At 52.2% G+C, this 14,793-nt stretch overlaps 1 protein-coding gene across 1 annotated transcript in view; it reads right to left on the bottom strand.

Moving 5' to 3' along the window:
* Positions 1-6,574: 6,574 nt before the first annotated feature.
* The window catches only part of RND2 (Rho family GTPase 2), a 28,069-nt gene continuing 19,850 nt past the window's right edge, over positions 6,575-14,793 (bottom strand). Inside the window, exons 4-5 of the mRNA XM_065422605.1 lie at positions 10,628-10,762; positions 6,575-7,577 (exon numbers count right to left, since the gene is read on the bottom strand). Coding sequence (XP_065278677.1) covers positions 7,329-7,577; positions 10,628-10,762 — 384 coding nt within the window. The 3' untranslated portion in view covers positions 6,575-7,328. The remainder of the gene's footprint in view (positions 7,578-10,627; positions 10,763-14,793) is intronic.

Below are 14,793 nucleotides of genomic sequence, written 5' to 3' on the forward strand. Positions count from 1 at the left end.
GGGCACAGCACCTGGCAGGATTGTGCAGCTGGGTGGGTGGCACTGGAGGTCTGCCAGCGTGATGTGGGGCTGTGGGATTCCGCTGGCAGCAGGCAGGTGCTGTAGGTAAGAGGGATTGGTGCCGCTGCACCCCTTGCCCAGGGGGCTGGGGTTCATTGTTCCTGTTCAGCCCAATGCCGGGCGTAACTTTGAATGCCTCACTGCAAATTAAAGGAGAAACAGGGAGGCTGCTGCATGGAGACAAAGTCAATCCCACCCTCCTTGGCTGAGTAGCGGTCCAGTGGCCACACGCTGGCCTCCCTTCCCTTCCACAAACACATCCAAGGCTCCAAGCATGCACGTGGTTCATGCCCTCCCGCATCATGCAGGTGCCACGGGAGCCCCCGAAATGCAGGGGTACCACAGGTAGCACACCCCAGCAGCAGACACGTGACCCATGCTGATGGGCCGTGCACACCCCAACTCCATCATCCTGGAAACTGCTTCCTTAGCTGCCAGTGCTAGCCAGGCCGAACCCCGCTGTTGATTCGCTCCACTGTCCTCATGCAGCTGATCACCTGCAGTGGAAGAGTTGTTCCCACAGGTAAGGAGCCTGGAGCCTGCTGCTGAGAATTAGCGAGGACACCAGAGGCCTCCCTTGGAGGGCTTTAACATCTCTTTGCTTCCCCCTCTAGGGAGCCAGCTCAGCTGCTTGCTGATAAATGGTCTTGGAGACTGCCTCACTGGCCCTTAATTCAGGTGTGTTCTTGCACACTCCCACCCAGAGCTGCTGGGACGAAGGTCTCTCCATCAGTCACGCTCCTTCCCCGAGGGCCAGCAAGAGCCTGGAAAGTTACTTTTTTTTATAAAACACACACCAGCAGCAAAAGAAGCAACATTGTGGTCACAGCTACCCGAAGTGCCAGCACCGCTAAGGGCCAAGTTGTCTTTCTGCACCAGTGACCTGAGAAAATGGGAAAGCATTGCCAGTTGCTTGGGGAACTGCCGGATAGAGCTCGCGCCTCTTTCTGATAGATTAATGGCTCTGCGCCAGCCACAGCGCAATCCAGATTCTGCATGTTCTCATTAACTGAAGGGAAAGCAAAAAGTGCTGAGTCTACTGCAGGTGCCTGAGGGTCAGGGGGCAACAGCTAGACCTGGGCACTGGGAGTTCTGCTTCTGACATCGTCACCCATTCATTGCGCGACCCTTGGTCACTTTTAAATTAGTTGCCTTTTAATTTCACTGACTATCCCCTGGCTCCTCTGTGCTGAGAGAGGATGGCTAGGAGAGCCTGCTCTGTCTCCTGGAGCCCATTCACTATGTTATAAGCTCCCCTCCTCTATAAACCAGGCTTTTCTCGCCCGCCTCATGCAGAAGTTGCCTAAAGGTTTTTGTTGCCCATCTATGTTTACCTGAGATGGGTGTGACCAGCCCTTCCTAGGTGAGAACATGCCCTTGAGGATTATCATGGCTTTTTAATCCTTTGTTATACAGGATACTTAGTACAACCTGTGTTCATACAATGCCCAGGATCAGAGATTTATTTCCAGGTTGTGCTCGTAACAGTGCGTTAGATAACAACAGCTGGTGGCTTTATGAATTACTTACTTGACTGGAAGTTGCTGGTTGCCTAGGGACCAGGGAATGTGACCGGAGTGCATTCAATATGGGCAAAAAAGAGTCCCAACCAATAATATAGACACCTGGTGCTTCAGAAGAGCTAACTTCCCAAAGCCAAGAAAATTATGACAAAAAAACATGAATGAAAGTTGGGAGTTCTTAAAAAAAATATTTACAAGATGACCAAAAAGCCACAATTCCACAATCGAAAAAGAGAACAATTTTGGCTGAAAGCCCATCCTGGTTCAATGGTGACGTGAAGACAGCAATTAGACATTGAAAAGCAACATATAACACCATGGGAAAAGGGGCAGTGGATTGCAAGCAATACAAATTAGAAGTTATGTAGGCAATTTATATGGGAAGCTAAAGACATCAAGAAAAAAAAATCCATGGCTGACAAGGCGAAGGACAATAAGAAAGAGTTTTTCAAGTATATTAGGAACAAAAGAAACCTTAGCAATGGTCGAGGCCCATTACTAGGTGGAGATGGCAAAATTATTAATAATGCTGCAGAAAAGGCAGAAGTGTTCAATAAATATCTCGTCTGTATTTTGAAAAAAACAGGATGATGTACTCATAGCACATGAGGATAGCAGTCCTTTAGTAACTAAGGAGGATGTTAGACAACATCTGCTAGGGATAAATATTTTTAAATCATCAGGCCCAGATGACATGCACCCAAGAGTCCTAAAAGAGCTGGCTGAGGAGCTCTCTAGCCTGCTAATGTTAATTTTTAATAAATTGTGTAATACTAGGGAAATGCCAGAAGACTGGAAGGTGCTAATGTTGCAACAGTATTCAAAAAGGGCAAGCAGGATGATTCAGGTAACTGTAGGCTGGTTAACCTGACACCAATCCTAGGCAAAAGAATGGAAAAGCTAATAAGGAATTCAATTACTATAGAGTTAAAGGACAGGAATATAATTGATGCCGGTCAACATGATTTTATGGAAAATCGATCATTCTTTGATGAGATAGCAAGTTTGGCTGATAAGGTTCATAGACTCTAAGGTCAGAAGGGATCAATGTGATCATCTATTCTCATTTGACCTCTTGCATAACATAGGCCATAAGACTTCCCTGTATTAATTCCTGCTTCAAGTCCAATAGTTGTGCTTGAACTAAAGAATATCTTTTAGAAAAACATCTAATCTTGATTTTAAAATTTTCAGTGATGGAGAATCCACCACAAAGCTAATAGTGTAGATGTAATACCCTCAGACTTTTATAAGGTGTTTGATTTAGTACCGTGACATTCTGATTAAAAAATTAGCACTATACACTACCAGGAAAGCACATGTGAAATTGATTAAGAGTTGGCTAACTGACAAAGCTCAAGTAGTCATCAGCAGTGGGGAATTGATGTCAAATGGGCGAGTTTCTATCAGGGTAGTGCAGGGATCAGTACTAGGTCTGATGTTATTCAACATTTTCAGCAACGAGCTGGAAGTAATTATAAAAAAATCACTGCTGATAAAATTGGTGGGTGACCCAAAGCTTGGCAGAATGGGGAGTAAATAATGGGGAGGACCGGGCAATCGTACAGAGCGATTTGGTTCATTTGGTAAACTGGGCCTGTTCAGATGAAATGCATGTTATTCCAGCCAAATGCAAAGCGATAGCCTGGAAAGCAGTGACGCTGAAAATGATTTGGGGTCATAGTGGACAAGTGACTCAACACAAGCTCCCAGTATGATGCTGTGGCACAAAGGACTAATGCGATCCTGGGCTGTATAAACAGTGGAGTGGGCAGGTGGTTTTACCTCTGTGTGCAGCATTGGTGAGCCCGATACTGGACTAATTCATACAGTTCCGGTGCCCACATATTTAAAAGGTTGTTGAAGAATTGGAGTGGGTGCAAAACAGAGCCACAAAAATGATTGAGGGGCTGGAGAAAAAGCCTGATAGTGAGAGTCTGCAAAAAGCATAATCTGTGTATCAAAAAGCTTGCGAGGTGCCGTGATAACAGTGGCTAAGTACCTCCGTAGGGAGCCGATACCAGGGACTAACCAGCGTTTTAATCTAGTGGAGGACAGCAGAACGAGACCTGAGGGCTGGAAGCTGGCACCAGGCAAATTCCTGTTAGAAATAAGGCAGGTGATTAACCATTGGGCCACACTACTGAGGGCAGAGGTGGAGTCTCCATTGCTTCAAAACAAGACTGGCTGCCTTTCCGAGGCTGTTTTAGCCAAACACAAGTATTGGGCTACAGACAAGGGTGACTGGGTGACATTCTCTGGCCCGTTCTACAGGAGGTGAGCTGAGCTGCTCTTGTTCCCGTCTGGCCTTAAACGCTTATGCTTCATCACTGAACATAATCAAAACACAGCCAAACCCCCTTGTCTCTTCCTGACAGGAGAAGGAACCCACCCCTCCTTTACAGCTGCTGCGCCCCACCCCTTGGGACACGGTGAACAAATGATCTGGAGAAAGGGGTAAACAGTGAGGTGGCAAAGTTTGCAGATGATACTAAACTACTCAAGATAGTTAAGACCAAAGCAGATTGTGAAGAACTTCAAAAAGATCTCACAAAACTAAGTGATTGGGCAACAAAATGGCAAATGAAATTTAATGTGGATAAATGTAAAGTAATGCACATTGGAAAAAATAACCCCAACTATACATACAACATGATGGGGGCTAATTTAGCTACAACGAGTCAGGAAAAAGATCTTGGCGTCATCGTGGATAGTTCTCTAAAGATGTCCACGCAGTGTGCAGAGGCGGTCAAAAAAGCAAACAGGATGTTAGGAATCATTAAAAAGGGGATAGAGAATAAGACTGAGAATATATTATTGCCCTTATATAAATCCATGGTTCGCCCACATCTCGAATACTGTGTACAGATGTGGTCTCCTCACCTCAAAAAAGATATTCTAGCACTAGAAAAGGTTCAGAAAAGAGCAACTAAAATGATTAAGGGTTTAGAGAGGGTCCCATATGAGGAAAGATTAAAGAGGCTAGGACTCTTCAGTTTGGAAAAGAGAAGACTAAGGGGGGACATGATAGAGGTATATAAAATCATGAGTGATGTTGAGAAAGTGGATAAGGAAAAGTTATTTACTTATTCCCATAATACAAGAACTAGGGGTCACCAAAAGAAATTAATAGGCAGCAGGTTTAAAACAAATAAAAGGAAGTTCTTCTTCACGCAGCGCACAGTCAACTTGTGGAACTCCTTACCTGAGGAGGTTGTGAAGGCTAGGACTATAACAATGTTTAAAAGGGGACTGGATAAATTCATGGTGGCTAAGTCCATAAATGGCTATTAGCCAGGATGGGTAAAAATGGTGTCCCTAGCCTCTGTTCGTCAGAGGATGGAGATGGATGGCAGGAGAGAGATCACTTGATCATTGCCTGTTAGGTTCACTCCCTCTGGGGCACCTGGCATTGGCCACTGTCGGTAGACAGATACTGGGCTAGATGGACCTTTGGTCTGACCCAGTACGGCCTTTCTTATGTTCTTATGTTCTTATGTTCTTATGGTTCCATGCACCCATTGGCCTTACAGCAGCGTAGAAGCACAGTCTTGTTACTAAAGCACTTCCCTGGGACTTGGAAGTTCTGCGCCCTATTCTTGGCTCTGCCACTGCCGCTCTGGCCCATTTTCCTCTCTGCAAACCAGGGCTGATAAGGCTGGAGCAGAGGCTGATCTAGCTCCTTGCAGGCTGGCCGAGGACTCAGGGTCAAGTCCCAGCCCTGCCTCTTTCCCTGTGACTTGGGGAAATCACTGTTCTGAGCCTCACGTCCCCAGCGGCCCTGCCTGGGAGAGGTGCTGCAAAGATAAACCTTGCGAGGCATTTGGCTAGGAGGGCGACGGGGGCCAGCCCACTCCCAGATTGACACTTACCCAGCCCCTAGCAGAGGTGAGGCTTCAGCCACGGATGCCTGGAGATCCCTGGACTGAAAGGGCACGAGAAGGGGCTGATGTTGCTGAGAGAGGTGCCTTGCCCAGTCCCATCTCGTCCCATTGCTCATGCTCCCCTCTCCCCCGGCTCTACTGAGCCCTTCTCCATTTGCACATGGCTAGTAGACTTTACCCAATCTCAACAACACATTTTATTCCTTTAACCTTTTCTCATGCTCCAGACCCTTAGCCAGCTGCTGTGCTCAGACTGAAGCCGTTAGCCTTGCTGGGGCCTGGTTGTGCCAGCCACCGAAATCAGGAGCCAAGAGTTATTGCCACTTGCCCAGGGCAATATAGTGAAGCCTGGTGCAGCCCACACTGGCCTGCATTGCCCCAGTGCTAACAGGGCAGAGGAGCATGCTGCAAACCTAGTGAATGGTTTAGAGACACAGGACGGAACGCATGTCAACTTAGACAAGTACTGAGCTGCCAGAGTGACTGCATGCAGCCTAACATGCCAGGCCCGTGTGTGTGTGAGACCCGCAGTGACGCCACCAGGAACGAGATGATGAACCCGTTTTGAGGGGCGGGGCCCCAGTTCTGCTGCATTCATTAAAAAGAAACAAAGCCGAACGCCTTCTGTTTTCCAATGACATTGTTTATTAGATTCCTGCAGCCCATCAACACAGATGGGCCCAGGCAATGAGGTTGGTGTTTTTCCTTAAAGTGTCTGTGTGACATCAAGTCAAAGTTAAGCTTGTAGTCAAAGGCATTAGAGGACATTAGAAGCAATGAGAGGTGGCAGTAGCAGGCTGGTTACAGGGGGCTAGCAAGGCAGGATGCTCCATCTCTCCCACTGGTATAGTGGAGAGGGGGGGGGGCGAGGATATTTTTTTGTGTATTCAAACCAAACACGGGCACCATGCAACACGATCTGCGGCTGGGAATGGCTGGAGAACAGGATGTGGATAGTTATTGCGGATTGCTTTGTGGGACGCTGCATGCTTCAGGGTGCAGCTGCCCATGACGGGGAGCAATACAGATACTCGCCTGGCTCTCGGCTGCTCTACACGTTCTCCCGAATAGCACCCGCTTGCTAAAGGGAACCACAGTTCATGGGACTGACCTCTCCTCTGGGGCCAGGTCTCCCCACGGGTATATCACAACTGTTTAAACAGCGTTTGGATGTAATTAAAATGTCTCGGAAGGGGCAAATTATCTGTCCTCCACTCGGGGCTGACTAGAAATCCCACTGGGTTATAGTCCACCCCAGGGAGCCTTCCCCTCCCAGCTCACTGACCCAGATCTCCTACTTCCTACGGTGACCCTGCCTTACAGCCGGAGCCAGTCCCTTCCAGTGGTGACTCACCTGCTGCTTTTGGTCCTAAAAGATTATTGGGATATTACTTCTTCGGCCCAGGAACAGTCACTGACAGTTCCCCCCACTTCCTCGGCCTCCGTTCCAGACCCCACCGCCTGTCCCCCTGCGCGCTGTGTGTGTTGGTACAGCCGCACATACACAGGGAGACGTGCGTACAGGAGATTCTCACACACACACACATACACACACACTCTCTCTCTCTCTCTCTCCCTTTTTCTTCACTTCATCACAGACTCTCCAGCACCTGAATATTCCTCTGCTGAGTGGTTCCTTTATCCCAAGCAGTCAGCACAGCAACACCCAATCCAGAAGTCTCCATGGTGGGGGGGTGACACATGCACCCTGATTTGCAGCTAGCGTCTCTCAGACCTAGAGACTAAAAGAAAAGCCTTGGGAAGGCAGGCTGGCTCCCGCAGCCAGCGTCGGGCCCTTGTCTAGGCCCCTTACTGTACAAAACAAACACCACACACACACACATTATTTATAGCCCATTTGTCACATGATGGAGCAGCTCTTGGCTCGGTCTTTCCTGATCTCTGTGTCATTCAACAAGTCCGTCCTGCTGGGCATCTGAGACGCCCGCTTCAGTCCCCGCTTGGAGTTGCTGCGCTTGAGATTCTTGTGCATCCTGTTCACGGAGGCCAGCGTGGTTACGTGGAAGACATCCCGCACGCTGTTCTCGGAGACCTTGGAGGAGCATTCCACGTAGGCCACTGCCCCCATCTGCCGGGCCAGCGTGCTGCCCTAGGAGTCGGGGAAGGGAGAGAAGTGTTTGCATGGCAGCCACGGGCAGCATCCGTTCACATGGCATCAGCCTGTGTGTGCTGGCAGCTGCGGGCAGTAAGTGCAGCTCAACGGGGAGCTGCTCTAACACAACGCTAATTCATCCCCTCTCCAAACTGTGAGAGCGCTGGGTGCAGACAAGCCGCCTGAGCAGCCAGCGCTGCAGGTGCCAACGGGATGGCAGTGCCAGGAACGCTGATGTCAGGTGCCGGTTCACTGAGATCCCAGCTGTGGGCAGAATCAGCCTGTGACAGGCAGGAGGGCCCGTTCTCAGCTGTCAGGAGGGCAAGGCGGCCTTCCCCCTCCTCCCCCCGACTCTCGCTTGGTGTCCGAGGCGCGAGAGGGCTGGGTGCAAATCCTCCCCCGAACTAGGCATTCAATTACAGGTTCTTCACATTCCTGGCCCCCGGGCAGGCAGCGTGGCCTGGGATTAAGAACACGTAATGACTTACTCAACTGCCACCCAGGCCTCGGGCAGCTCCACATGCCGGAGCTCTGCCACGCTGGACGCTCGTGCCCAGGCAGGGCTCCAGGAGCTCGTGCGGGGCTGTGCCATTTCCACAGGCCAGCCTCAACAAGCAGTAGGGCTGGGACCACGTTACACACAGAGAGGCCAGCAAGGGAGGGATGGGGGGGCATTTTTGTGCTGCTGGCGGAAGTTAGAGCCGCTCAGCCGTTGTGGGGAGACAAGGGACAGTAACTACCGTGCTCACCATGGTTAGATAATCGAGATAAATGGCACCTTCAACGAGTCCGACTGCCTGTGGGCAGTGAGAGAACAGGCTGGTTTGGGTTTCGTCACCACCCGCTTCTAACTACAAGAAACAGCTTCTTTCTTCTCTCCACCCTTTGCTCCCAGCTTGTCCTGGTGCAAGGGCCCCAGAGTTACCAGGCACTGGCTGTCCAGGCAGCTTCCCATCTATTAGACCCTTCTCTTGTGATTGGCACATTATTACCACGAATTATTTGAGACTGGGGTCCCATTGTGCTGGGTATACACTGAGACCCTCCCTGGCCTGTCAAATAGACAAAGGCCGGATTATTGTCCCCATTTTACAGGCAAGGAACTGAGGCCCAGGGAGTAGTAGAGACTTTTCCAAGGTCACCCGTTGAACCAAGAGCTCCCCAGGCCAGTGCCTTAACCCCACACAGGTCCCATGGCAGACGGAATCCCTCCCCTCCAGTTCTGGACAGTGGACCCTAAACCCCCGCTGCCTAAGAGTGGGAATTTGCTCATCACTCAGCCAGAGACCTGCTCCTTAAATGACTGGAGCCCTGGCACCTGGAAGGGGCAGTGGGAGGACTTGTGAGCTGTGCGTCTCCAACACGTGTTTGTGCCACCATCTCAGCTGCCAGGCCTGCACCGACACCCCGCTGGTGAACCCGGAGGGGAAATCATCCCCTTGTCCCAGTGAGCGACCTTGTGTCCTCAGCACAAGTTACCAGCATCAGAACAAGCAAAACCACAGCATCATTCATCCCTCCCCTGCAAGCTGACGCTGTGGCGCCATAAACAGAGAACAGGTTTCAGCCCACAGCCCGACAACTCCGAAGGGGATGCCAGGAGGCTGCAGCCGGTGCAACATGTCTCTCCCCCACCCCCCAGCAATGCCAAAGAGACGAGGCTGAGGACTGAGCGCAGGAGCAAAGTGCTGCTGTCTCAGGCCTTGGCTGCACACAGTTGTGCCATTTAACCAAAGACAGGATGTTAAATGGTGCAAACCGCTGGGTGGATGTGCCGATTTCAGTTTAAACCAGGTTAATTTCAGATTAGTTTGTATCAGTTAGGAATTGGTTTAAGACAAACTGAAATAAACTGCTCTTGCACCAAAACACGCGTCCACGCGCCGGTTTGCATCAATTTGATTAAACAGATTGGAAAGGCTTCAGCTTCAGTGGGCCTTGCACTGGCACCCTGCACAAGGGTGAATTTTTCCTTTGGGGCTTTCACCCCCGTTCACTCCATTGAAATCTGGCAGGTAAAACTCCCCCCCCACCCCCCATCAAAGACAGTGCGGCAATTCCCATGCGTCTCGCAGAATTGGCAGCAGTGCCTTGGAGAGGTTATTGGGTACTGGGCAGCATGTACCAAAGCAGCAGAAGGCAGGACCGAGTCCGTCTGTGATCGCAACTCCTGCATGCTCTGGGGGAACATGTCACACACAGGGATGTGTTCACACACCTGACAGCGAATGGCTCATCCTGTGGCCTGCAGGGCACCCGACCTGAGGGCCAGTCTCGGGGTAATTGAGCAGTGGCCTCCTTGGAGCAGCAGGACGGAATGAAGCCCAGCGCTGGTGCTAGACGCACCCACAGACAGCAGCTTCCTCAGCTTGCTCCAAGGGGAGGTCTCTCGTGATCAGAAGTAGAGGGTGTTGCCAGTTTGCGCAACAGCCTCCAACGGGCCATGATCTGCTCTGATAAGTGACATTCAGCGCTAGGGCTCTGCCCCCAACTGCAGTCACTAAACGCTGGCTTGTGGCTTTCACTCCACCTAGGCTACAGCAGCCGCAGCCGGCCCAGCAAGTCACCCTTATCACCGAGCAGGAATAGGCGGAGAGAGAACTGCAGCCTCATTTCCCAGCCTGGAGAAAGAGCTTCCGGGAGCCCTCCCACCTTAGAGCAGCCCCACCCCCCGCTGCCTTTACCACCCACTTTATAGGCGAGATCAAGTGTCTTCATCACCTTCTAGGAAAGTAATTTTAGCTGTTAGGTGCTAACCAGAAACTGACGCCTGTGTGCAGAGTAACGGCTCCTGGGAGGCGCCCGCAACCTGAATATTCAGTGAGAGCGCTAAGAATATACCCAGCCCGCCTCGAGGGCAGAGAGAAGAGCGTCTGAGCCAGGGCTGCCTGCTCCATGGAGCCTGGGTCAAACCAGCTCTGGAGCAGGCAGAGACAGTCCCTGGCACAATGGACGGGAGCTGGGCTGCCTGCCCTGCATCAGCTGGGCTGCCTGGGGCTAGCAGGGCGTAGGGCATTGCCCCCCAGAGCCCCCCCGGAGAAGCACACCTGCTCGTGTGTGACGGGGATGAGGCGCTGCTTGGAGAGCTCCCGGAGGATGTTCAGATCTGTCCGCATGTCCAGCTTGCAGCCAACCAGCACGATCTTCGCATTGGGGCAGAACTCCTGGGTCTCCCCTTGCCACTGCGGGAGAGAGCAAAGCGGGGGCGGGGTGAGATGGCAGCTCGCAGGGCTCTCCCCGAGAGGGGCGAGGGCTCTCCCCCACCCCACCCCACCTTCGTCCTGGCAGCCGGACAGCCGCCCGGGGAACAGCAGGGGCCAGCAGACTCAGCCCTTCGGGCACAGCCCCTTCCGGCCAGCAGGGGGGCACAATGGGGGCACCCCAGGAAAGCAGGCAAGGGCAATCTTAATAGTACTGTGTATCGGACACGTCTCCAGCTCTACTCGCCGCCCAGAGCCGGGGAGAGAACCCAGGAGTCCTGGCTCCCAGTCTCCCCCACCCTCCCACTTTAACCCACTAGGGCCTACTCCCCTCTCAAAGCTGGGGATAGAACCCAGGAGTCCTGGCTCCCCGTCCTTGCCCTCCCCACATCCCCCAGCATGGCTGGCTGGGCAGTGTATCCTAGGACCCCACCTGGCACGGTCAGCACAGAAAGGAGCTCTTTCCACAGTCTTTGGACTCAGCCAGTGAAGACCAGTCCCACATTTTGTCCCTTTTTCAGTGACAAGAACCCCAAGGCCCCGTCGCTGGAGCCATGCTTCACAGGGACAGAGCACTGCTTTCAGCAGGTTATCTGCAGCTGGCTGGCAGGGGGCTCCCCAGAGACCCCAGGCAGCTGCAGCTCCAAATCAGTGGCACAAGGAGGGGGACAGAGGTCAAAGAGGCCCAGGGAGTCCATGAGACACAGGGGTGGAGGGGGGAAGGGGTATGCAAACCGCACCTGGATTCGCTGAAGCTAGACACACCAGAAGGGACTTTGCCATATCCCATTACAAACGTTCAGCCAACACACATGCTGGGAGTGGCTGGGTACCTGGAGGCCAGGATGGGAAAACACCAGGACAGTCGAACATGAGGCTTTAATGGGCTGAGGCTGGGACAAGCTGCAAAGCCGGCCAGTGCAGATGCCGTTTCCAAGCTGGGGTCACAGCTGTTCGAAGGGTGATTAGCTCACCAGGGCACGTTATTGACTGTCACAGGCAGGGAATTAGCAGAGTGTCTCTTGAATAGGGGGCTTTCTGCTCACTTGTTCCAGATGTGCCTTGCAGACCTGCTAAGCCTAAGCTCCCCTCCCCCACCGTGGGCCCCCAGGAGGCCACTTCTGGGCTTAACTATGGACAAGTAACGACCACACTGTCTGGTGCACAGATCTGGCACTTCAAAGGGTGCCCCAGCGGAGCCCTCTGCACAACGGTTTCCAAGACACCGCAGTCAGCAGGGAGCTATTTGCACAGCAAACACGGAATTGGTTTGCAGTTGGGAGCCATCAAAGCCCGTCAGACTTCAGAACACAGCCATGGCCAGTGGCCTTCGGAACTGGGAGCCCTGTAGGAACAAGCGAGGGCATCAAACGGCCATTTCCTCTGCTCTCACGGGCAGCTCAGTGGCTGCAGCAGAAAATAAAACCATCCCTGTGACCGCTCCGCCCCCCCCCCCCCTCCAAAGAAGATTTGTCTAGGTCGCCCTTGCTGTGATCTGGAGTCAGCTACCTGGCGACGTGCTCAGTGCTGGGAGGTGCAGCCAGACGGTGAGCAGAAACTCCCAGCATCTCAACTCAGCCAGCCTTGACTCAGAACTAGCAATATCCTACTAGAGGAGCTGATGGGAAAATATTCCAGGCAATTAAAAAATGACCTGGTGCCCACGGTCTGATGGAAAAATACATGGCTCAGAATAGCACCGGTTTCATTCTGCAAACGTCAGGGCAGAGCAGCCACAGCTGGACTTGGAGAGAGAGAAAAACCATCTATTCCACCAGGAGGGTGGGGCTCAGTGTTTGCTTCCCCACAGACTGTCCACACCTGGGGCCAGGGACACGCGCAGCCTCTGTGCTGCTCAGCAATTCCACTGCCCCAGCAGCGGATTGCACAACTCACGGGAGATTCCACGGTCTCGGACATCACTGCCAGTTGCCATGACTCAGACTTCTGATGGCAGGTGCCTAAAATTCCTTTGTAGCTTGAACGCAAACATCAGCATTCTTCCAGGGGATAGAGATCCCGGAGAAGGTGGAGCAGCAGGATCACCCGAACTAGGCTCCAAACGACTGCAGCCCCGAAATGACACCCAGTCCCCTGCACTGGAGAGAGAGGGGCCTGATTCTGGTCTGTAACCAGGCAGAAGTTAATCTGCATGAGGCAGATGCTGGAGAGGGGCACACAGGGACTGGAGTTTGCCGTAGGTCCCAGGCACAGGGCTGCACTACCAAGACCTGTCAGGATTAAGGCAGTGCACCATGAAAGCCCAGGCTGTATAAACTAGCAAGCTGTTTGTTTGGATTCTCTCAGGTGGCTCCTTCCCCCTCAGTGCGAGGTGCTGTTTATATAAACTAAGGCTCCACGAATCAAACACTCGTTCAGGTTTTGCATCCTAGGCATCAGATGGACAGTGATAATAAAGATTCCTCTGCTGAATTAGCATCTTGATCCAGGGCTGGAATAGGCAGCTTTATTATCCTTACTCCTTTGATATCAAAAGCTAAACCCTATTTCCACTTCATGGTGTCTTAGGCATTCTCCTCACCTCTGAAGGCTGCAAAACCTGCGCCAAAGGAAACAAGGCATCTACTCAGAGGTACTTAAGAAATCCCTGGTGATTTAGGGTTTATTTTAAGTTGCCATATCAAAAAGACATTGCCTAATTGTATTTGAGGCATCTGGGAAGGCTGTGCGGGGAAGATCTTGCATTTAACAGCGCAGGAATGTCTGCAGACAGAGCCATAAATAAATGCCAGCTCAAGACAGTTATTAGTAGGTTTCTTGCTCATTAAGGTAGAAGTGATTTGCTGTCGCTATTATTCTGCAGATCCTTAAACTGGGCAGCGAGTCTCCTTACTGTCCGCATGCAGCCTGCCGCCCTCCAAACAGCAAGAGCCAGATCCAGGGAGCTGCTTTGGATTCAAACACTGAGCCACTGACTGAGTTGTTAAAGGGTCTTTGTCCCCTTCGCCAGGATCTCGCAGTCCCAGCCCCACCTCCCAGTGCTCCCTATCAGCAGGAACAGCTGAACAAGAGGCATTTGCTTCAGCTCAGCAGTTGGCCAAACTTTGGGGGGTCACCAGGCCAGACACCACAATGTGACTTATTCAGAAGCCAGAGTCTGGGCCAGTCCAGTATCTTGGGGCCTGTTAGCGGGAGCAACAATAGATTTCTGTAGGGCCTTTCACTCCACAGGACTCCAAAGTGCTTTTCAAAGCAGATATCAGTCACGGCGCCCCTCTGGAGTGGGACAGAGCAGCTATTTCACAGACCACAGCAATGATGCACCGCAGTGAGAACCCACTGGAAATTGCAGGAGGAATCTCAGTCGACGGAATGTAATGGCCCATCCGAGTCTGGCCCTGTTACAGTTTTATATTTGGCTTTACAATGGCCTAAGCTTCCGGGAGGGGTGAGCAGCAGCTGTTCATTTATGAAACGGGGAAGCAGAGACACCCTGCCAGCTCCGTCCACACTGACCTGAGGGGGACTGAGCCAGCTAACGAACACTCCAGTCACAAGAAAATGGACACCGGAGGCCACTTCTTGACTCTGCCGTGAGCTAATTCCTAGCGCACCGGCTCCTGGGGGTGCTAACCAGGGCTTTGAGATGCACAGCGCTTTCCGAGGTCTTCATTAAAAACAGAACAACACCAGCCAAGCCACCTTCTCCAGCACTCCAGGAGCTGCATTATTCATACGGGCTCCTTTCAGATTGAAATGTGTCACTTTCTGCGGCAGCCCAGGTGGGGGGAGGCAGTAGCTGCTGTCAAGGGTAGGGATGAGAAAAGTGGCCTCCGACCTGGCTCACGGCAGGGGACTGGCCCCTCCAAAAGGGCACAGGCATCAGGAAACTCACTCCAGGAAAGAGCTGGTCCTTTCCCAGGCAGTGTGAGCACCCTGAGGGAGGGGGAAGCGCACCGGGTGAGCAGGTGTGCATAGGCCATCTTGCCCCACCACTCAGGGCCCCGTCCCTGCGAGCGGAGAGCCTGACACCATTCTGAACTGGGTGTTAG

This window comes from Emys orbicularis, chromosome 25 (genome assembly GCF_028017835.1).
Source record: "Emys orbicularis isolate rEmyOrb1 chromosome 25, rEmyOrb1.hap1, whole genome shotgun sequence".
Taxonomy (NCBI): Eukaryota; Metazoa; Chordata; order Testudines; family Emydidae; genus Emys; species Emys orbicularis.